The sequence below is a fragment of the Elgaria multicarinata genome, chromosome 1 (assembly GCF_023053635.1).
Source record: "Elgaria multicarinata webbii isolate HBS135686 ecotype San Diego chromosome 1, rElgMul1.1.pri, whole genome shotgun sequence".
Classification (NCBI taxonomy): Eukaryota; Metazoa; Chordata; class Lepidosauria; order Squamata; family Anguidae; genus Elgaria; species Elgaria multicarinata.
Window position 1 is genome coordinate 52,497,823 of NC_086171.1, and position 25,454 is coordinate 52,523,276.

At 37.5% G+C, this 25,454-nt stretch overlaps 1 protein-coding gene across 3 annotated transcripts in view; it reads left to right on the forward strand.

Annotated features, from left to right (window-relative positions):
- Window positions 1-25,454, forward strand: part of THRB (thyroid hormone receptor beta) — a 196,889-nt gene that overhangs the window by 158,230 nt on the left and 13,205 nt on the right. For all 3 annotated transcript variants that reach the window (XM_063128252.1, XM_063128259.1, XM_063128244.1), the window contains 3 exons: window positions 20,831-20,931; window positions 21,425-21,572; window positions 23,127-23,332. In XM_063128252.1, the coding sequence (XP_062984322.1) occupies window positions 20,831-20,931; window positions 21,425-21,572; window positions 23,127-23,332 (455 nt within the window). The remainder of the gene's footprint in view (window positions 1-20,830; window positions 20,932-21,424; window positions 21,573-23,126; window positions 23,333-25,454) is intronic.

Consider the following 25,454-nt stretch of genomic DNA (forward strand, 5'->3'; position numbering starts at 1 on the left):
TTTTTGCCTTAGGATCACATTGAGCTTTATTTATTTATTTATTATTAATTACATTTCTATACTGCCCAATAGCCGGAGCTCTCTGGCGGTTCACAAAAATTAAAACATTCAAAGTATAAAACAACAGTATAAAACCATAATATAAAATACAATATAAAAGCTATTAGAGGTCCCCTCTATCTTTTTTTTATTTGTCAAAGACTCTAAAAGCCAAGGAGAAAACTGTAGTTGAAGCAGCTAATTCCATGACATCGGTGGGAGAAGCTACATTTCCTGAAGCCACGCTAAGAGACTGGCAATCCTAAGCATAAATAAGCTTTGATAGAGACTTTTAGTAAAAGGGCAGCCTTATATATGCTCTGGATTTCATGGGAATACATAGGTTTTGTTTTTTTAACCACAAATTATAATCGAATACTAAGATATTGGCATTTATTTGCTTGGAAGTAAATGAATGGGATTATTGACAGTCTTACTCATGGATTGTTGACAGGGTTCAAATACTCTGAAGTCACTCACCTACTCTTCCCAGTTCTTATTTTTCTTGTACTCTATTAATTATTAGTATGTATCTGAATAAACTGAACTAATTAATATACTGTGGCAAACTACAAAATCAGATGAATATTGCATCTTATATGGGACTATTTAAATTATGTCTCTGGTGTTTGCTTCTCTTTAGAGGTGTGCTTACTACTAATAAGTGTAGGTTTAAGATGTGTAACATTCAAGGCTGATTCAAATGCTATATGTTATGACATTCAACATAATAAAGTCAGGAAATGCAAGTTTAATGCAAAGTTTAAACAGCCATGGAGGTAACCTTCCTATACCCCTCACGGTATTAGGAAGCTGATAGAAGTGGATGGATGTGTATGGTCCAAAAATTACTTGTGTAACCCTCTATATATTAACTTCTGCATGCTTTAAAAACACTATGGAATAAATCAAGAGTATATGAAGTGGCTTTCAGCTGATGCAATCTGTTACTAAGAAACAGGAAAGGTAGATCACAAATATGCAAGAAATACTCCCTTTGAGTACTGGTACAGCTAAAGTGCTGGTTATACTTAGCAGAAATGAAGAGATGGAAAATAGCTGATCGACAGTTGCACTTAAACTGGGTATGTGCAGCCGGTTCTCATGTCTGTAGGCTCATATGCAGTCTATATGCAGTTCCTGAAAATGTTCATGGTGAGTATACAAAGCAAGTAGCCTGCCCCCTAAAAGATTTAAGCTATAGAGGTTCAATTAAGTTCAATTAGGAACTATTCTTGCAGCTGAAACTCAGGGCTGATCTACACCAAGCAGGATATAACACTTTTAAAATGGTATGAAAACTGTATATGTAATGTGTCCTGGGCCTAACCATCATAAACCGTTATAGGCAGTAGTGTAGATCCTGCCTCAGTTGTGAGCCCAAGAAGCAGACAAAACTCTTCACTTGCCCAATTATGGCTGGCTTTTATGATATCTGGGCACTAAGAATGTAATAAACTAACTCAACTCAACTCAACTAAAAAAAACCACACATGCCAGTCAAAGGTGGCTTCCTCCCAATCTCTCCCTTCCTCTGCTCCTTAACAGTGTAGGAGAGAGTACGATCACTGGAGTTTGTTTCTGGCACAAGTACAAAACTATTTGTTATACCATTTCACCAGCACTAGGAGCTTCACACTAGAATGTATAGGCCATTTATTTATTTATTATATAGAATATTTATATACCGCTCCCCATTGAAAAATTTCAGAGCGGTGTACAATGTAAAATGAAAATAAAAACAGTTAAAACAAAATTTAAAAGAAGCAATAACAGTAATCCAAGGCTGCATGTTAGAGAAAGGCTTCTTGGAATAAAGATGTTTTCAGGAGGCGCCGAAAGGAGTACAAGGTTGGCGCCTGCCTGACCTCCAGAGGCAGGGAATTCCACAGGAGGGGCGGCACCATGCTGAAGGCTCTTCCCCTGGTGGATTCCAATCGGAGGATGGATCTATGTGGAACCACCAGGAGCAGGCCCTCGGATGACCTCAGTGACCGGGCAGGTTGGTTCATTTGCCTCACTGAATCACATTTTTATCTTGCAATGGGCAAAAAGCTTGCACACGTTCATTTTTGTGGTTGTTATTATTATTATTATTTATTTATATAGCACCATCAATGTACATGGTGCTGTTGTTGCACTGTTAAAGGATAATGCAGAATAAAGCAAGATTTGGTCAGCATGAACACATGGTGTTGTGATGCTGCTGATATTTAAAGAGAACATAAAAGTAAATCTGAACGATTTAAATTAAAGATGCACTTTAATTTTTCAAATGAAATTATTGACATTGTTGAATTATTATTCTGGCTGAGCTTTAAATATGGTGCAGAGCAAGGAGCATAATCATCGAAATAACATAAACAAAACAATGTTCAATGTACAATATGACTAGGAGGGCCCTACCATTAGGCAGAGTGAGGCGGTCACCTCCGACAGCAGATGCTGGGAGGTGGCAGCAAAGTGTTGGAGGAGAGTGCTGAGTGCCAAGCAGCCTAACCCGTGGCTCCTGAGGTAACCTGCTGCTTCCAGGTGCAGTGGAGGGTGCTGTTCCAATGTCATTGTGGAAGAAACAATCCATCTGGCTTTTCTACATGGAATGGGAGAGTCCACCATCTTGTTCTTTGTCTCGGGAAGCAAAATGACTTGGGCCAGCCCTGGAGCTGGTACCATTATATTGCACATAAATATTAATTTCAGTGAATTTGGTGTAATTCTTCAAGTTGAAGTATTCTAATATGTAATCAGTACTCATGGATACATTTAGGTTCCATAAGTTTGCCTAGTTTCTTGACATATGCATTGATGCTGCCTACTGGTTCAGTTCCAACGTAGACCAAAACATGGTCTATTGTTATGAGAAAGAGCCTACACAACCCTCGATTCATGTGCTCATGGCTCTCTTCTCTTTCTCCTTGGCGTGCTGGAAGTAGCAATTGAAAACTTCCACTTCCAATTTTTGAATAAATCACAGTTCCCAGTTATGTCCAAACACTGGATGCTACTGTATATTCTAATTGTGTGTAATTAAAACAAACTAGGATCAAACCATGGTTTCAGGTCCTGGTTTATTTGAATGAATCAGTTAGAATGAATCACAGTTTCCAGAGTTTGGATGTAATGGGAAACTGCTGTTTTCTGAGTGGAAGCTTCCAATTGCCTTCTCCTACATGCAAAAGAGAAGGGTGGGGGAGCAAGTGAGCTTGAGGTTCATGCAGAGGTCATAGCAGGCATCCTTGGTTTAATGTTACAGCAGAGCTATTGTCTGGAATAACTTGAATATTGCAGTTTCATGTCCTTCTGAGAAACATAATCGTGAGTTTTCTGGGAGCATATTGGGGGAATGAGAGAGCTTTGAAAGTGACAGATCCAAGGCCCTCTCCAATTTGCCCTGACACACTCCTTTTAGCCCCCTACTGCTGCGAAAACTCTGCTGATGGTACATCTATGCCAGTGGAGTATTCCACAAGTGCAGCAGAGTTTCCTACCCAACCCACCAGTGGAGGCCCTTTCAGGCAGCTCTTCTGAAAATTCCTATGGTCCACTGGAGGTCATCTGATGGGCTATAGGATCACAGCCTCAAATGCTTTTAAAATCTTTACTTGCAGGGTCACATTTCGGAGTATTTGCTCAGGGAATTGGTCCTTTGAAAGTGATGTTAATTTTAACAGAGTGATAGCACAGTCTGGTATGTTTCTAAGGCAACTGCCCAGAGTACTGAATTTCATATTCACTGCTAAAATATTCACGTATTTCAAGTGGAAAAATGTCTTCAGCTCTTCTTTTAAATAAATATTTTAAATAAGTTTGTTTCCCTTTCAAATATCTCCATCTCCCCTCCCCATTCTGAACAAAGCTTTTCTCATTTCTGAAGTAAACCTTTAAAATAAAACATAAAAAGTTGTCCTAACAAAAGTACTACTAATATAATAGTTTAAAAGATTTTTTGAAGCATCTCTATAAAAATTAGAGCACCAGAGAACATAAATCGATTTAGAGATATACATCAACAGATTCTACTCCATATTGTGACTATTGATTTCCCTTCAAGAAGCTGTGTATTTACACCAATTGTTGTAGCATAACTAAGAACTAAATCAATTGTTCTTTTTAGAACCAATATAAAATTAACACAGTATGCAGTCTATGAGAACAGTACATTTAAGAAATATTATTTAATTACTACAAATATCTCACTTGAACAATTTGGAGAAAAATTGTTTTGTTGAAACATGTTTTGTTGATACACACACACACAGAGGGAATTGTTATGTGTTCTGCATTTTATATATTTCACCATTTATTATATTTGAATTATGCAAACTAGCCTGAGAGCTTGTTGAATTGTAGGGTATAAATGCTTAAATAAAATGAATAAAAACAAAAAATCATTTCAGCTCCCTGTTCTGATTATTTTATATCTTATTTCTCAGCAAATTTTATTTTATTTCAACACAAAGGTATTTTATTTCAAAACAAAACTGGTAGGTGACTTTCAGGCACTCCCAAGCACTACTGAAATTCACAGATGTTCATTGTTTTTAACTTTCCTAAACCGCCCAGAAAACTTCGGCTATGGGGTGGTATATAAATGTAATAAAATAAATTAAAAATAAAGAAATAAGGTTCATTTTTTTGTGTACAGTTCAAAGCAAATGTGGCCATTTGCTCTGGCTCTTTCCCATGAACATAAACTTATATTAATTCCAATGAAGTAGATGTAAAATAATAAAATTTGTTCTCAGGAAAGGGTACACCTTGGCACTTGATGCTATCTCTTTTATTTATTTATTTATTTATTTATTTTATTTATCTCTGCATTTGATATGTACCATGTTAGATCATGTGATATACCTAGCAAGGCAATATAGATAGGGTGCACCATTTTGGGGGTCTTCTCTAGATACTAAAAGATTAATTACATTCACTACTCCTTATTTGGCACTAAGGTACCCAAGGGAAGCAAATCACAGTTTTCTGTGAAAATGTTTAAAAGTACTAGATTTCTTGCTGTAACACCATTTCCCCTATCTTCCAGTAAGTACTATAGAGTCATAATTTTCTGGCCACTAATGATTAGAAAATTCTGGGGGCAGTTCCACTGAAGTTAAGCATGGTTGGGTCCCTATGATTTAAGTTATACAGTTATGTGTGCACCTTCCAGATGCATGCTTAACTTTCCTATTGAAAACAATCACACCCTGGTGATAAAAGTGAGATTTCAAAGAGCACAAACCCTAGCCCTACATACACAGGGAGGACTATTCTTTGATGTGCAATAAAATGTGTTGCAGTGATGGAGAAGTGTGTGTGTGTGTGTGTGTTCTTCCCCTTATGTGCTTCCAGTGATGTAATAGGGAATTGTGGCCTCCCACTTCATCTATCACATCATCTCTTGCCAGCCCCACATCTTTCCAAATGTCTGTGCATCCTGGAAGATCTGAGTTCTAAATTTCATGGGGAGTCTACATGAGAATGCACTATGAGGGAACACCTGAAATAGGACTACTGTGTATCTAGTGTTCTCTTTTCGTAACAGAAAATAGAAAAATGTGGTTTGTGGACATTTTCCAGTTTTCAGACCTTAAAATTTCATGGCATTAATTATGGGTAACATACATACAGTCCAGTTCCCTTTGAAATAAATGGAAAAACTCCAAGTGATATTGATGGAGGCATACATCTAAACGAATGTACTTTACCTGTGGGAGGCAAAGGATGACTTGTTTCATTCTTTTGTGCAGAACAGCAATATTTTGAAATAAGTGCTCTCAAGAAAACCCTTGGCTTAATTGTGAACTTGACAGCCTGGCTACATTGTTCAAATGTTAGGTGAAAGTTAGTACAAACGTTAAGACAAAACAGACCTTGCTTATGCCTAATTGGGGGGAGGGGGGAAACTTAGCAAGGGACCAAACGTAGGAAATAGAAAGAGAAGCATCCTGATTAATTATGTGTCAAGGTTTTTTAAAAAAAGAAAAAAAAATTAAAACAGAAGAAAGCCATGAGACAAGCAGAAAAAATAATTGGTTATAAAATAATTTCTGTTTTTTCAATTGGCCGGTGAAGATTGAGCAGGTCATATTTATGTGGGCAGAGCTCAATGCCAAAGTTAGTCAAACCTTATCATAATTGTACTAGAGATTTCATAAACAGCTGTTGGGTTGCTTCTAGAAGGATGCCTCTTAAAGGTACCAGTCAAAAAACATGGTGCAGTTATTGTACCTTTCTTTGATATAAAAGGGTTTTTTTTGTAGAAAGTAAAAAGGTAGAAGAACTGGTGGGAAAACATTAGAGGGTTAGAAGTGGAAGATAACATAATCTGGACATCTTGTAAAATTCCTTGAATAAACAGCACAATTGCATGATAAAAATGTTGTCTGGAAACATCATGGTCAGAAATTGGAGATTGCCACCATTGAATATTGAATAAATTCTTTTCTTGGGACAATCCAAAAAGCCACAAGCTTTGTTGGATAGTATGTTTGATAGAAGGTCACTGATTTAGTATTAAGAAATATGTGTAAAATTTAACATTCCCATATTAAATTCAGATTTCATTGTAAGCCAGGTTTTTTAAAAACAACAACAGCACTTTTTAAAAAATGAAAATTAAAAACTCTAATCTAAAAATTTAAAAAATCTAATTTACATTAAAAAACGTAAAAACACAACATTGGATCCAGACTTAGTCTTACTTAGAATCAACCCACTGAAATCAATTGGACTCAATTTAGTCATTAAATTCCATTTTTTATTCAACCTACCTCTGATTTAGAACTGCAGTCAGAAATGAAAATCCGAAAAGCCTTAATATCAACAGAAAGTAGCTGCATTCTGGTCATTGGTGACAAATGGCAGGGAAACCCCCTATAAAAATTAAGTTAACCATCTCCTGTTTCTGACATTCACCATAACATTCACCATAACATGTTCATTACTCCGTATGAAGTCTATTGGCAGTTTTCAATAAAATGCTACTGAAGAATTGCCCTTGTTTGGTTTGGGTATTCATACAAAAACAAAAAAATAAAAATCAGCTGTAATCATAGAGTGAAAACAATGCCTGGTTTTCATTTGACTGCTTATGGTTATGTCCTTCTCATGAGCTAGCAATGTAGTCTTTAACAAATTATGCCAGTTGTCAGGAAAAACAAGGAGGAGGTATGAAAAATTATTTTCTAAAGGCTGCAGAGCGTTTGGAAAGTTGTAGTGCAGTCCTACATATACACATCCATTGAACTCAATGGGACTTTCTTCTGAGTAGACATGCAGAAGATTGCACTGATAGTTGCTGATTAATATGCAGTCCTGCTTTTGTGTTTCAAAAATACTCCTTTTGAGACGTTAATCCCTTTTTATGGAGTAAATTTCAAAATGACTAAGAATTGTTTAACGCCAATGAAACAACAACAACAGCAACAAAGAAATTTGGCATTGTTCCAGTTGGCCAGTAGTGGTATTATCTAAAATTACAGTGAAATCCTATTCACTTCTACTCAGAAGTAAGTCCCTTTGCATTCAGTGGGCTTACTCCCTGATAAATGTGTATAGGATTGCAAGCTTTAGACATATATTTTAAATAGTGGGTATAAGAAGATGTGTGTGACTTGAAACTAATATGAAACATGCTTATTTTTAAACTTGAGGAGGCTTCTTCTAATTATTGACTTCCTTGCAAAATGATTTTGAAATGTTCATTGCATACATGTGCGAATGAAACAGATGTAAAAACAGCCAGTACTTCATTATTGAACACTCAGAAGAAAGCAATTTAATGAAATGTTACTGGCAAACCAATTAAGCGTTAACGTTTAAGCAGTATTCTGTTTGCTGATTAAGATGGCGTGTTTTGAAATTTCCCACCTGTTGGATTCAATAAAAATTGTCTACCAAAGTCAATGAAGTTTGAAAAAGCTGCTTTCTCGCAAATGTGTTAAATTAGTGAGCAGCGGGGAGTTCGGCCTATGTGTGTGTAAGGCACGAAAGGTTCATGTAGATCATTCTGTCAATCAAAATCAATAAAGCGGATGACAGATTTAGACGCTAAATTTTTGTAAAACTAGACTTACTGCTCGAGTCATCAAGGCAGCACTATTGGATTTTCTAGGAGTTAATGCTGAAAAAGCAGGATTATTGATTTTTGGATTTTGAGCATATCGTCTCTAGGATTTCCTAAGCGTTCTTTGTGATGCTTCACACTTAACTTGACAATGCCAGTGGCATAGCTGTATCCTTGCTTTTGTAATCATTTTCTAATCATACTGAAAGGGGATGGAAATGGCTTTATAAAATAATTATCTCCCCCTGCCCCCCCCCCCCCCAAACAGTGCAACTGTAGGGTTGTCTGGGCGTTTCTTCTTTGTCTGATGGCCAATACTACCCGCCATCTTCCCTAAGAATTAACATACAGTCACAGATTAAGACCTTTGACTGTCATAAATCTGCTTTCCAATATGTTTGGCTGGCAGGAGAGCTCTCAGTCCATCCCGAATATAAATAGGGCATTAGCACATCAGGTGCCACTCTAAAGTTAAACATACAATTTTGCGGTTGAGTTTCTTGGTGTTGTATATTCATTCTCTTCTTCCCTTTTCCATGCGTATGCAGACTGGCGTGTATATGCATGTGAGTGAGTTGTGTATGTGCATATGTAAAATATAGGCTGAGCTAGGATAACAAAATGAACTATTGTATGCAAGAAATATATGAAGCTCACCCGGCTGCCAGCAGCAACTGCTACTTGCAGTCCGGTGATTATTGCACTTATATTGAAGATAGTCAGAGTTACAGCAGTTGCGATGCTCAGGTCCTGCACAATAATAACATATATATGGAACAGGCCTGGGCGGTGAATCAGCCTTATACCTGTAGTTACCCTGGAAACGTTTTTAAAAGCGAGTACTCTGATATGGACATGGCCCTGCATCAGTACAGCCAACCTGAATATTTCACCGAAGAAAAACCTACTTTTTCTCAAGTGCAGTCACCGTCGTACTCTCAGAAGAAAGGTAGGGGCAATTTTGTTGTTTCTTGTTAGCAAAAAAAATTAAAATGCACCTGCATCTTGCTCTGCCGCTTGCTTTACACTTCCAGTTTTCTCAGTTGGCTCAGTTACATCTTTGACTGCCTGTTCAGAATTGAAAGCAGCAGCAACAGATGTTGCTAGGTGATTGGGAAATGATTTTTTGGGGGTGGGGGGATAAAAGATAAAGAATTGCCATTTCTTTTAGCTTAGACTCAGAAAGCTATTTCCTTTATATGTGTATATGACTACATCGCTACATTGCTAGCCCACAGTCTGTGTGTCATGTTCCTTTGCTGTTACGTTGTCCGATTGAATGAAAAAGTTTCACCTCAGCAAGCAGTTCTTTAGTCATTCATGTCAAAGTGTCGTATTTTCTCAATCTGTGGTTTAAGCAGGTACTGTCTAATTAGCAGAGTTAAGTCTGAGGTTGTTAAATTAAGATTAAAAGGCAAGAACAAGTTCTAAGATGTCATATATTAAAGTTCCAAAATGACTAGATTTTGTCAGCAGTATAAATAATAAGAAAAACAATAACTAAGGCAAAAATAGACTTCACTTTGCCCCATGACAAGTCAGTCTAATGTTTGAGTCGTGTGGGAAGGTGGGCTAGATGAGGGTGTAATATCCATTCCTCTAAATTTTAAAATATACCTGTATTGTAAAGAACGTAAGTATAAAATGATTTCCCCAACAAGCAAAGCATGCAGCATTTCTGAGAAAGATTTAGCTACAAGCATGTGCAAATATTGTTTAGGTTGTTCATATTCATTATTGGCTGCCAGACCAACATTTTTGTAATAGAAATATACAGATGTTCCCTGTCATGAAATACCTTGCTTACCTGTGCAATCCTATGCATGTTTATTTGAAAGTAAATCATAACTCAGTGGGGCTGACTCACTAATATGTGTGTGTGTAGGATTGAAGCCTATAACATCTAATTAAACAATATAATTGGACTATTATTTTGATCAATACGATACCCTTCACTTGTTAAGGCTGTGCAGTTAAAGTCTGACTGAGCTAATGTAACTGGTCAAAGAGCAGTAATTTGTTATTTTAAAGTAATTCTGTAGCCAAAAGTAGTCTATTTAAGATAATATTACTAATGTTAAAAATGTTCTTTTCTACAACATGGTAAATAACCAGTAGTACCTACTCCATTACATCTATCCTTTCTTATTTTAAGTACCACAGTGTTACGTAATGGCAAAAAACAAATTCTATATCTGAATAAAGACAAATATTACCCGAAGGGGTTAGTATATGGGTGTTACACATTTTTTAATTTTTTAATGGTTCTTTTTAAACACTTTGACTTTTTTAATGTTCACATTTCAAATGTGAAAATATACTTGATTTTCCCCACATTATTTTCATTTCTTTCATAATATAATATTTGTGTGTTTGATTATAAAATGTATAAATCACCATTCCATAAACAAACATTTCATTAGCATAATCATTTGGGGGAAAACATGTGATTTCACATTCACTTATCTGAACATATGACTTTGAAAGTTTTCTACGTTCAGTTCATAAACATTATTAGTAACCTTCCTGTTAAAAAAAAACCCCAATAAATTAAAATAGTTCAAAATACATGGTTATGAGTTTTTAATATTATAAAATGTAGGTCCACCATTGTAATTGGCACTTATTATGTTTATTTCCATCTTAAAAGATATTAACTAATCATTGAGATTTTGTGTGTGACTTGAAACAATATAGCTATGTGATGGTTCTTGAAACTAATTCTACTGTTTTCTTTAGTAACTGAATTTAATGCTGGAAACATGATCATTGGTTTTTGAAAACTATTTTCTGTTCTATATTGTAATAATCTCAATAAGTCCCAGAGAGTTTTTATTGTGAGCTGTCTCTCAATTAACATTTTCTTGTCTGTTATAAGTTGAACATAAAAAGAAAGTTTGCAAAGTCCTATGTTTTTATAAGTGAATGAAGAATCATATTGCTTTTGCAAACTATCCTAATACTATATTTGTTGTACAAATTGTATTTGAAACTATGTTCATATTTCTTGGTGTTGTTTGGTTGGAAGCTCTCAACCAAATACTGATAAAAGTAACAAGTCAGCTAATCCTGTTCTGAGGACAGACGGCTTTAATAAAAGACATTTGTGACAGTATTGATCCAAAATTGATTTTTTTTGTATTCTTATTCTTCTACTTTTCTTGTTTGTTTGTTTTTGTTAGCAAGGTTTTAGTACCTCATTAAACTAAAATTAAGATTCGAAGCAAGTGTTCACGATCAGCTCTATGCACTCGTTCCCATGCAACTCTTAATAATATGATTTGTATTCATTATGTTTGCTACCATATTTGTGTCATGCCACTACCTAAGAAAAATTCAAGCACTTCCAAAATGTTTACCATTTACTTTATTCCCAAGGAGAAGATAGATCTCTTCAGTTCTGTTATTAATGAAAGCCTGTGCTTACAAAAGTTGCATAGCATATTGTCTTCTCTAGCATACAGTCCTAAAAAGAAATTAAGTTTCTAATAAAACTCAAGAAAAGAAGTTTCACAAGATGTGCAGAACGCCATCTATGAAAGAATTATAAATACCTAGAATGTCATGAAACATAGATGATTACAGTGTATTTATATGTTCCCAACTGCTGCTTTAGGATATTTTCATTTGGTATTTTTAAATCTTTTCTGTCTTTTTATGGTAAAAAAATATCTGGAGGCTGAAAATCAGCATTTGCAACCATTATGTATTGATTACATTTACAATATAGAGACACATATTAACCAAGAGAACTTGAATTGTTTCTTTAGAAAGTAAATATAACTGTGATTTGTGTCAGTCAGAAATCAATTTCTAAATGGAATTGGTTCAGCACAGAGGTAATAGGAAAGCATGATTTCCCACTATGGTAATAGAATGTCATGTTAGGCCTTGGATTCACATGCTCCCTTTCCATTCTCCTTCTCTATTGCACCAATGAGAAGGAGCCATTATTTTTTATTTTTTTTAAAAAAAACTACAGTTGCCCATCTGAAGCCACAGTTTGATCATGGATTGTTTTAACTAATCACAGTTCCTTGAGTTTGGATGTCACAGGGAACTGTGGTACAGTCTAGAGGGGAGAGCCAGCTCATTCTCTTAGCCAAAAATAATGGTTTCCTGTTGCATCTGAACTGTGTCAAAGAGAACCTGAACATTCATTGTTCTGCACTTACTAGCAGTTCTGCTGATTTCAGTTAAATTCCTTATTTGAACAAAAATTGTTACACCGGGCACTGGCACTCACCAAGGAGGCAGGATATAAGTAAACACCCTCCATTTAGTGTGTGTGTGTGTGTGTGTGTGTGTGTGTGTGTGCTACTTTTGATTTGAGATATTGTAATTTGAGTGGCATATCTTCATCAAACAAGACAATCTGCACCGTTAAAATAACAGTGTATAAACTTTGCAAAAGAGATTGAGGAGACAAACTGTTTTGTCATCCCTAACCTCTGCATAAAAACTATTAATAACCTAAACATTTGAGAGGTTAATATAAGAATGGCATGGTTTCACTTAACATATGTGCTTCTTGCAGATTCAGTCATGTTGTTTTCTTTAGTGATACAAAAAGAAATCTTCATTACCTTAGGCTATTGTTAGTCAGGTAGAATCTGAAGGATTCTGCACTGTACTTTGACTGACCTGAGGTCCTTTACAGACATTCAGCAAAGATATGAGTGGGTATTCACGTCCACTTTTTCTACATAGGTTCTATTCAGGATTTCAGAAGAATGTGTGGTCGTGGGTACAGCAACTGCAATTCAGTTTCAAATACCATCCCATATGTGCTTATTCCCTAATGTGCAAAATGTTTAACATATATTGTTAGAACAAATATAGAAGCTTCAAAGATCAGGGCATAATTTTCAAACATGGTCTGTATACTATACTGTATGTACAATCCTTTATTTCTGTCTATATCTTGCCTTTCTTCAATTTAGTGGACTAAAGGCAGGGGAAGTAATAGTTTGTAGTCCTTTGTACTCAGGATGCTTAAATCACAGGATCTTAAAAAAAGAAAAGAAAAGTGATATTAGTTTTGTAAGACCAAGAAAGCTTTATATTTTGTTAACCATATTTCAAAATAAAATAAATTTTATGACAAAAAAAGAGAGGGGCATTTCAAAGCAGCTTGAGATATATCATGGAAGGATGTGCTCAATCGTTCAAAGAAAAACATCAGGCATTCTGCATGTCTAATGCAAACCCCTTCCATGGTCTGAAACGTAGCTTTGGATCATAGCCATTAACTGCAATGGGATTTAAGTAGGCTAGCCATAAACCAAAAGGGTCAAATGTGTGGTGTAGTGTTCGATTTTTTACTCAATGGCAAACACTCAGCAAATAATGGGGAGGGGGGAAGAGGCAGCAAATCGCCAAGCATTAAATTTCCCCATCATCAAGGGAGACTGTCACAATAAACAGTAATATTGGTACTTAGCTCAGATAGAATTATTTTTCTTGTTTTTTTCAGAACAGATAAATGATTCAAGAAGAAACTAAGCGGCTTGCCTAAGGAAATATACCAAACTGGAAATGGGAGTGGGAATATAATCAGATTCTCTCTCTCTGCCTTGTCCAGTGATTCATACTACCTTAAACTTCCTGGATAGATATTTCTAAATTAATTTGTGCCAGTATTAAGTTTGGTCGACAATAGTCACTTTTATTGTTTATAATGAAGGAACACTGTATTAGAGTTATATTGACTCACATCTCAATATTAGCATAAAATGCATCTTTTTTTCAAGTACAGTACATTGTACTTTAATATATTTAAGAACAAGGAACATGTATTTAAGAGCAAAACCTGCAATTGGCACCTTTGTGAGTAGCCAGAACACCCACTACTTATCACAGAAGCATGGAATAGGTCTCTTAGGATGGGGGCCTTTGACCATTTGCTCATGCAGTACCCCACAGCTTGAATAGAACTGAACTAATACCCTACAATTTACTTAAAAGTGTTCTCATTTCGTACACAAAGGGACACATGGATATTTTTGCTTCTAAGAAAGAAATGGAATATGGCTCCACTGGGATGTCAGTAACAAGAAAAATGAAAGTGAGAAGTCAACTATGTAGGAGCTCCTTATCAAACCTGTACATATTTCCACTTTTCTGTTGATATATTTAAAATGGCTTTGGCCATGGGATACTTCTGAGCTACATCTTGCTGACAAGGCACACATCAGAGAGCTCTCAGTACACTGCAATTACTAGACTGAAGAATTGGTGTCTTCCCAAAGTGAGATGTTCACCTTGTTTTTAATTACAGCTAAAGTCCGTTGGCTTCTATGAAATGGATTTATCTCAGATATATTTCATATCTTTATCATAAATAATATTACTCCAAGGAAGAGGGAATGAATATTACCCAGAGTACTATCTGTTACCTTCACAATAACTTTAAGTTAATGTAAAGCATCATAAAACACCTTATTAAAAAGGCAATGATGAGTGTATTCCTCATGATTGTCAGTGGAATTTTAGGGTTGATTCAAACCACTATGTATCACTACAACATAGGTTATTGCAGAGATCTCCAGGGGGAGAGTAAATCATTGAAAATATGTATAAGATAAGACATAGACCTGGGGTCAGGAGCCACACTGCTGCTTTATAGCAGTATTGAAGTGCACTGACAACTGTTGGGGCCTGTGACACATGCCATCTACCGCTTTCATACTGCTTTCATAGTGTTATATCCTGCTTGGTGTAGATGTGTCACTTAGGGTGACCATATGAAAAGGAGGACAGGGCTCCTGTATCTTTAATAGTTGTATAGAAAAGGGAATTTCAGCGGTTGTCATTTTTATGCATGCAGCACTGGTGAAATTCCCTCTTTGTCACAACAGTTAAATCTGCAGAAGCTATACTTGAGTGACCAGATACAAAAGAGGACAGGGTTCCTGCAGCTTTAACTGTTATCATGAAGAGGGAATTCCACCAGGTGCTGCATGCATACAAATGACACCTGCTGAAATTCGCTTTTCTATATGACTGTTAAAGTTATAGGAGCCCTGTCCTCCTTTCTATATGGTCACCCTTGTGTCACTGGAGTGGGCAGACTTCAGGCTTCCAGGATCTACTTTGCTCAAGGTCTGCTAATTGGAGCCAGGTGCAAAATAGTACGTCATGGAGGCAGATGTACTCCTAGAATCAAGGAACAAGGTTTCCCTTCAAGTTGAGATTTGGCTGAAAACGTCTCCTTCAAAATTAGATCAACCAAAGTAGGGTGACCATATGAAAAGGAGGGCAGGGCTCTGGTATCTTTAACAGTCACATAGAAAAGGGAATTTCAGCAGGTGTCATTTGTATATATGGAGAACCTGGTGAAATTTCCTCTTCATCACAACAGTTAAAGCTGCAGGAACTATACTAGAGTAACCAGATTTAAAAGAGGGCAGGCCACCTGCAGCTTTAACTGGCGTGATGAAGAGGGAATTTCACCAGGTTCTCCACATCTTAATCACCCACATGTTTAGTTTTTTAATGGTTTTTAATGCTTTTTGTGTGTATGTTCTGTGTTTTAGAATTTTAAATTTTGTATACTTGTTTTTATCTCAATTTTAGAATTTCTGTAAACCGCCCAGAGAGCCCTGGCTATGGGAGCGGTATATAAGTGCAATAAATAAATAAAATAAATAATATATACAAATGACACCTGCTGAACTTCCCTTTTCAATACAACTGTTAAAGATACAGGAGCCCTGTCCTCCTTTTAATATGGTCACCCTAGCTAAAGCAAGGCAACTTATCAATAAAATCTTGATTTTTTAAATTATTATTTTTGCTAGTCAAATGTGTTTCAAAGAAATATCTATTAAGAAAAAAAGATGCAGATATGCCATCCTACTATATTCCATAAAACTTGCATAGGTATGTTCTGTGCAAAGTTCATTTGAGTCAAAAGAACATTTCCTAAGATCTGTATGGAACCGTTCCTTTGAAGTCTTGTTTATTTATGGGCCAGTAGTAAGAGTTGTGAACAATGCAGTACAAGAAGCTAAGGATTTTTTACTTCTGGATTGGAAATACAACACTGGAGAATCATTGAGTAAAGAAGATAGACTTGAACTGTCCTCCAGGAACAAAGGATTGTAAACGCAAGTTACGAAGTAACCATCTCAATCAGGTTTAATAGATTTCAAGAGGAGCTGTTCACATTGGATTATGGAACACACATTCTTCTAAGGTAGGGGCATCTGCTCCTGCTGAGCAGTTTGTCTTTGTCAAGAGTTCAGATTAAACAGCTTTGTGGGTTGGGAGTCTGACAGACTGCAGCTTTATCTTCAACTGTCATAAAAATACCAGACAGATGAAGGTCGAGGTCATCAACAGTTATTTGAAGTCTTCCATTCAATTCTTGATCTGCATTTGCGTTGTCAAAATACAGCACATCCATGTGACACTTTGTGGCAGTATATTGCCCGCTTAAAGACCACTAAATTATAATACAATCTCTTTTGGTTAAGAATGATATGTGTGGAAGAAGGCGGTGCGGTGGAGGGGACTTAGAATGTTTCTTCACTCCAAATTTCTTCTTTATCAAGTCCTGTTTTTATGATGGCTTCAAAGATTTCTGCCACCATATGAGCATGCTGTTGCCTGTTTACCTGGTGCTCACATGTTTTCAAGGTGCATTTATTGTTGCGTGTTTCCCCCCAGTCTGCTTTCTCACAGCAAAGTCTATGTGACCATTTTCTGCAGTCTGTAGAGAATATGCTGTGTTGGTTCGCTCTCGTTTGGCATTGGGAATGCTGTCTCGTTTGGCATTGGAAATGCAATGACTTGTTTCGCAGGATCGAGGAAGGAAGATAAGGCATCATAGGGAGGGTGCATGTGGTGTGTGTTTACAAACCACCCCAGAACCCATGTCTTGGTCTAGGGTTGTGGGGTGGTTTGTAACCCACCCCCACCATGCATTGTGACTGGGTTTGGGCAACACAACAAACTGGAAAGGTAATTATGGTAATAATGTGGCACATGACTGGCACATGCTACAATAGCTTATTTTCCTTTTTGGCCTATGCGAACTCAGCCAAAGTAGACAAAGCTTTTCAAATAATAATAATAAAATGTTTTGCTATTGTGTTGTTTCTACTTGGCTTCAATTTATTGAGATTTATTCAAGGACTACAATGATTTTATGCTTCTAATGATACCTTTTGGGTTCTATTTAGCAAATCCATAAATGCTGAAATCATCTACCGTTTCTCATTAGCAATTCAGAGTCTCCCTTGCATGGTTACTGTTGTAATCCCATCCCCACCAGCAATGGGATGGAGAACAGGAGATATGTGAAGCAACATTTTGGGTTCCCAGTTATTATTATTATTATTATTATTATTTATTTATATAGCACCATCAATGTACATGGTGCTGCATCTTGGAGATACTATGATTCTGATATTAGAATATTTGTCCCTTAAATGAATTCACACATTTTCAAGAGAAGCTTTCAATAAAATAATCTCTTGACTCATTATTAAATAATTGCCAGTTTTATAAGAGGCTAATAGCAGTTAATGTTAGAACCACAGAATAGTAGAACTGGTCATCTAATCAAGCCTTGTGCTGACATAGGAAATCCACAGCTACGGCATCCCTGCAAGGTGGCCATCCAGCCTATGTGATGCAGATTCATGTGAAAAAATGTAACATATATGCTAACCCAGAGGCAGCATAATTCCAGGGTTTTTGTGCCAATAAAGTTAAAAAGGCCCTTCTTTCAACACTAGAAAACACAAAAGACCCACAAAAGACTACTGAATGGTGGTTATTAATATATCCAAAGCTTTACATCTCTTGATTTCCCTATTATTAATAATATTGTGACACTTAGGCCTTAGCTAGACCTAAGGATTATCCCAGGCAAATGGAGGGGTCATCCCTGCCTGCAACTGGTATCCCCTGTGTGTCATTTGGGTGTACAGGGATGGTCCTGGGATGATCCTGGGATATAGGCCTGGTCTAGCCATGGCCTCAGTGTTCTCAGTGTTAAACACTTTGTGAATTACCACCATGGCAATAAACTCCTTTTTCTAAACATCTTGCATCCTAACGTGTTGATGCAGCAAACATATAGAGGAACCTATTTCAGAGCAGGTTGTATTGGAAGGGGTCTATTTTCTTGTATTTGTTGTTTTTAGATAGGGTGACCATACGAAAAGGAGGACAGGGCTCCTGTATCTTTAACCGTTGCATAGAAAAGGGAATTTCAGCAGGTGTCATTTGTATATATGGAGAACCTGGTGAAATCCCCTCTTCATCACAACAGTTAAAGCTGTAGGAGCTATACTAGAGTGACCAGATTTAAGAGAACGCAGGGCACTTGCAGCTTTAACTGTTGTGATGAAGAGGAAAGGCTCCCCATATATACAAATGACACCTGTGAAATTCCCTTTTCAATACAACTGTTAAAGATACAGGAGCCCTCTCCTCCATTTCATATGGTCACCCTAGGTTCAGAAACTAAAGCATTCTCACTGCAGATAGTTTTTAGGTTAAAAGAATACATTCTTCCCATTACTGGGCAGAAATAAAAACAACACCTGAGAAGATTGTTTGTTTGTTTAAATGGTGCAACTTGCAGCAGCATCTTAATTTGAAAATATTACTTTGGATTTTATCCTTACTTTTGAAAGCTCTGAGCCTACTTTGAGACAAGTTTTAATATAACCATTTAAGAACATAAGAAGAGCCCTGCTCGATCAGACCAAGGATCCATCTAGTCCAACATTCTGTTCACACATTGGTCAACCAACTGCCTATGGGAAATGCACAAGCAGGACATTGAGTGCAATAGCACCCTCCCACCCATGTTCCCCAGCAATTGAAATACATAGGCATACCACCTCTGATACTGAAAGTAGAGTATAGCCATCAGGATTAGTACTATCAGGATTAGTAATATCTGTAGAATAACATTTTATAACATCTGTTTTGGCCCTGAGTCTATTGAATCCATTGATTTTAATGTTTCCAATTTCTTTAGGTGATCTATTAGCATGATTCTCTCCTGTTCTGACTTAGATGATTCTTTGCTTTTTATATATACCTTAAGCAATTATCATATTGGTATCTTCTCTGCAAAAACTGAGGCCAGATCTACACCTTATATCAAATCATTGTGAATGTGGAATAAAAAGCAGGATATAACACTATGAAAGCGGTATATGGAATGTGGATTGTGCCCCAACCGTTATCGATGCACTTCAATACCACTATAAAGCAGTAGTGTAGATCTAGCCCTAGACAAAAAGTCATTCTGTATTTTTATATTATCTATATTTGTTGTTGCAAGTTTGCCTTACAGCCTAGTATGGCTTGGGGTTCCTTGTTGTTGTTGTTGTTGTTGTATCATCTTATTTTAATGAGTTGGATCCAGATGTATAGCTTCATCACACCAGCATTATACTGTCCAATCACTGCGAACTGCGTGCAAAGGACTCTGAAGTTTTCCATCTTATAATCTGCTTTGACTGTGAAGCACTCCCATGCATCCTGCTTTAATTGTGCTTCTTAGCCAAAAGAGCCAACATATTTTACTACCCCTTTAGGAGCAAATCTTTTGTTGTTCTCTGAGCTGGAGAATGATTTGATACGTTTAAAGTACAAATTAAACAAATGCTTACATCTGCGTAAGTTTTAAAGATAAAGGCATCAAAATTGGCACAGTAATAGATATTAAGGAGGGCTTTAAGAATACCTATTTTGAATTGGATTGGGTCATCTGTTGCTTTTTTATTATTTTTTACATTTTCCCCCTTAAACGTTTTTCCTAGTATGCAAAGGATCTTAGGAGAATTGCCGCCCGGGGTGTGATTTAGCCAGCAACAACAACAATGACAGCTTTATGCTATGGGGATAATTCGAGGGAAACGGGTACGTGGGAAGAAGCTCGTAGTCATACTTAGAGTAGGCCCATTGAAATTAACAGGATTTAAGTTAGTAGTGGCATACTTATTCCATTGATTTCTCTAGGGATAACTAAGTAGAGTAGACCCAAGGCCCATTTCAATGTGATTTCAGTGGGTCTACTCTAGTTGAGTAAATCTGTTTGTGCCTTACTTTCCTGAATTTGAGCATGATTCAGCAAAGTTAGGCACTTTTAAGTCTCACTGATTTCAAATGGGGAATTAAGCATATGTACTGAAATCAGTGTGGCTTAAAAGTGCTTAACATTGAATGGATTGAACCATTCATGCATTCATGTTCATTCTAGCAGTGACTGCTCTTCTTTGCCCACTTCTGTTTCTTGTAGCTTTTCTTTTGGATTTTTCATTATCGAGCATCGCTTGATTGAGCCAATTTGGTCTCTATGTGCTTCCTGCTTTTAGTTTGCTTGTCTCACAGTAAGGGCTTTTCTGCATGAAGCATTTATTGTGAGCTCTTCATTTCCTGCTTATGGTAGTTTACGGTTCTTTAGATGATGCCCTGACCTTCTCATTTTGCTTCTGTGTCTAACAAGCACTTCCGGAGAGTTCTCTTTACAACCAGGGAAATGCAACATTTAATTGAGAAAGCAAAGGAAACTGTTTCACTTGTGTATCTGTGTTATTCTGTAGTTCCACCTACAGGTTATGTAGCAGAAAAGCAGGAAAGGAAACACTTTGTGTAGAAAAGTTCTATGTGATAATCTTGAAAACATTATGTGTGTCCTTTGTCTAATTAAACCTCTTCGTTTAAACTCTTGCTTTCTGTCTCACTTTTTGTCTGCAGGGTACATACCCAGTTACTTAGACAAGGATGAGCTATGTGTTGTGTGTGGTGACAAAGCCACTGGGTATCATTATCGCTGCATCACTTGTGAAGGTTGCAAGGTAAATAATAGCCACTGCTAAAGGTTGGGAAATGGAAATTACAAGCTAGTTTCGTTCTCCAGCTGCTAGGTCTGCTTATGCATATTGCATAAGTAGACATAGTAGTTAGGAAACAACATCTGTTACACATATTACTAATACAAGAATGCTAGTAATTTTTTGTCTTTAAGAGGAGTTAATTTTTTCAGTTTGAAATAAAACGCCTTCCCTCTGCATGGGCACTGCCACCCCACTGCAGAGAAAGTGCAGGGTTTTGCTTAAGGCAGTGGCAACCCAGCCCCATTTAGGCAGCCCCATGGATATGCATACGACTTAATATCCATCTCTACTTGAGTCAAATTCCAACCAGAGCAGGCTGAGCAAGGAACCTGCCATTCTAGAATCATACTGCATATTCTTCATTGCCTGTAAAATAAGCAAGCAATTATAATGTCCTGCATGTTCAGATATGTGGGAAATCCTGCTGCTATTTTGCATTCTCTTTTTCACATAGGGTTTTTTCCGAAGAACTATTCAGAAAAACCTTCACCCGACTTACTCCTGTAAATATGAAGGGAAATGTGTGATAGACAAAGTCACAAGAAACCAGTGCCAGGAATGTCGCTTCAAGAAATGCATCTATGTTGGCATGGCAACAGATTGTAAGCTGTTTCTTTATTTTACTGAGTTGTTTGTTTTTATTGGGTATGTTTATTTCACTACAATGTCATCACTGGTAACCCCCCCCCCAATTTTTATTTTTATTTTTAAAAATACTCTGTATTGTATGCTGGGCAAGAATATATTGGGGTGGTGTTATTTTTTTATTTATTTTTTTGTCTCCAGCTAATTTTTCCACTGAGCTGAAAAATTCTATTTACTCTTAAAAAGACTGGGCTTTCTTCTGACCCAGCCGTTTCGTTAAGGAGATGAACAATTTCTGTTGTGGGAGTGGGAGCGTCTTTGCAGTGGCTTCTTGCAATGGTGGTGGTGGGCTGCGAGGGGGGGGATTATGATGCCTAAAGATTTGGAAGAATGGGACTTTGGATGCTGTTGTTGCATGAGTCATCTTGCAGTTGTTTGTTTTATTTTTAGCCAGAAAGAAAAGGAGCACTACTCTGCTTTGAACAAACCGGAGCATATGGTTGCAAGATTAACCCTTAGTGCCCTTGTGTTCCTAACATTTCTCAGGAGTTTTACAAGAGTATTTTTGATTAGTATAAATGAGATTAATTCATACAAATTTGCCCTTATATTTGTTACTAGAGTAGAGTGTAAAGAGCGGGGGGGGGGGACCCTAATGAGCAATTCTGGTTGTTGTTGTTGTTGTTTTAAAAAAAACACACAGAGAAAAGTAAAGGCCAAGATCCAAGGAGCTACTTCGTCTGGGGCCACAGGCTTGGCCATGTCCAGTGGGATTTTTGACTCGGAACACAGAAAGTTGCCTTTTACCAAAACAATGTAGTCCATGGAGGATAAGGCTATCAATGATGACTATATATCATCTCCAATATCAGGGGCAGCATACTTGTTTATGCATAACTCTTGCTGGGTGCTGTTGCACTCATGCCCTGCTTTTAGGTTTCCCATAGGCAGCTGGTTGGCCACTGTAGAACCAGAATGCTCGACTAGATAGGCCTTTGGTTTGATCCAGCATGGCTAGGGTGACCATGTGGAAAGGAGGACAGGGCTCCTGTATCTTTAACAGTTGTATTGAAAAGGGAATTTCAGCAGGTGTCATTATGCATGCAGCACCTGGTGAAATTCCCTCTTCATCACAGTTAAAGCTACAGAAGCCCTGCCCTCCTTTGTAATTGGTTAAGAAGGCAAGGCTCCTGTAGTTAGTGTAAATGCAATGGAGAGTTTCTTTTTCTGGTAAGAAGGGAATTCTGTGTTCTAGGTTTTCCACCCTTATCTTTTGACCTTGGAGAAGCCTGATTTATTTCCCTCCATGCTTACTTGTGCTGACAATAAGTTTACTGTTAATGCTTACTGAAACCACAGTTTTTTTAATACTCCCATCCATTTCAGTGATTTGGAATTCATTAGATTTTGCTTGGCTGTACATGGGAAAGTGACCTATAGATGTAACACTGGTTAGTCAAACTGCTTCTTGCCGGCTCCCAAAATAGATAACCCTAATCCCAAAAACAGATTACACAGTTCCAAGAAGTGTTTGCAATCCGTTTTTCTGTAACGTGTTCTTACCTTGTTAGTGGTGTTGGATGACAGCAAGCGGTTAGCAAAAAGGAAATTGATAGAGGAAAATCGAGAGAAGAGACGTCGGGAAGAACTGCAGAAAACAATTGGGATGAAACCTGAGCCAACAGATGAAGAGTGGGAGCTTATAAAAATTGTTACTGAAGCACATGTGGCCACCAATGCACAAGGAAGCCACTGGAAACAGAAAAGGAAATTTCTGGTAGGTACTACAACAGTGTGGAGCCACCTGATCAAAGCTGATGATGTGTAGATGTGCTGGACTACAACTCTCATGAGCCCCAGCACAGTGGTTGTAGCTGATGGGCATTGTAGTCCAGCTCGTCCGAAGGGTTCCAGCTAGGGGAAAGCTGGTGTAGATGCTCCCAGGGCCATTCTTCACAAACACACACACCTTTTTTTTTTTTTTTGAGGACATGTTTGTAGCAGTTTTTATAACATCGTTTACTCTTAAATTGAATGTTGAATTCAGTGAAAAGCAGTAGCCATCAACGTTTTTAGCTTTAAGTTTTTTGTATAAATCAGGAGTTGGAAACTTGTAGTCTTCCAGATGTTGTTGGACTGCAACTCCCATAGCCACCATTGACTATTCTTGCGAGGGTAACGGAGTTGCATTCCCTCAACAACTGGAGGGACAGATGTTTCCCACCCTTGGTGTAAATTGTGCAACTGAAAAACTGAGCAGAACGTAAGAAGAGCCTTCCTGGATCAAGCCAAGGTCCATCTATTCAGTCTTGTTCTTCTACAATGGCCAACCAGATGCTTCTGAGAAGCTCACAAGCAGAACCTGAGGGCAACGGCCCTCTCTGCTGTTAATACCCCAGCAACTGGGAGTCGGTGGCACACAAGCTCTGAATCTGGGGGTTCCATGCACCTGTCTTATCTTCCATGAATTTGTCTAATTCCATTTTACTGCCATCTAAGTTAGTGGACATCACCACATCTTGTGGCACTGAGTTCCAAATAAGAAATTGCAGTGCACAACTTCATATGGATAAAAGGTTGTGTTTCATAGGATGTGCTTATAAGAAGTGTGTGTGTGTGGTGGGGAAGGAATAAGGATACAATAGCATATGGATGCAAAATTGTGTTTCAAGAAAAGGGGTGGATCTTGATTTACACTAGATCAATTACACTGACTGAAATGGACTACCCTGCAGCTCCTCTAGTTCCCTGAAAATGCTACAAAGAAAGCCTCTCTACATGAGGCTTTTTATCCTGCACTCCTGATTGGTTACTCACAGAAGTGTGCGGGTCCTTTACATGCCGCCTCTCCCATGCTTTCTGACCTTTATCCAGTGTTTTTTTTTAAAAAAAAATGGGTATGATGAGCTATTTAAATATCACGAGTTGAATTTCTCCATGTAAAGAGGAAGTTGCACTGAAACAGCAGCTATACAACGGCACCATCCAGTGGCTGTACAATGAAACCTATAGAACTTGCAAATAAAGGAACTCCCCGGAGTGTGTGTGTGTGGGGGGGAGCAGAAGTTGCTTGTAAAGGGCTGGTTTTAATCCCACAAAGAATCCACAACCAAAATCCCAGGTAAAGTTGTGGGATAAAAATCTTCTGTGTAGAGAAGCCCAGAGATGCTGAATGGGGTGAGCTGTGGTATGCAGGGAGGTCCCCCAAAAATCAGGTGGAGGGACTTTCCTCAATCTGAGCCTTTTCTCCCACAGAAGGCAGATCCTGAAATAAATCTGATTGCTGCAATAAGTAAACATTTTTTTTAAAAAAATAGTGATCTGCTGGTTCAATGGAAACTACTTGCAATAATGGGACTATCCCAGAATATAGCCTGTTATTTGCTATATAGTTAGTGCAAGTTTTGATATTCTATCCATTTAGATCAATGAAAGCTAGAAATAGAAAATATAACTTTGATGTGCTTTACATTTCTCTTCCTTAACTATAGAGATTTTCAATTTACAAAGGCTTTTGTCTGGATGAGAAAAGTTTACTTTGGGATAATGGCGAAACAGTATAAGAATCTGCATTGCATGTTTTAAGGACAAAAAACAACAACCCTGAGGTTATATGGCTAGAGTCCTCAAGTATCCACTAGAAGCCCCACATTCAACACAGCATCTTCTGTGTTTTTTTTCAAATTCAGGGTAGGGGGCAGGATTTAAAACAGCCTTGCCCAACCTGGCGCCTTCCAGATGTGTTGGACTATAACTCCCATATTCCCTAGCCAGCATGTTTGGGATAACGTTGGAATCTGAACTGTAATGGTATAAATCAAACCTTCAATGAGCAACGGTTTTGTTTAAAGATCAGGAACAGGAACGACAGAGCAGCCCTAGGTGGTGGCGTGGTGGTG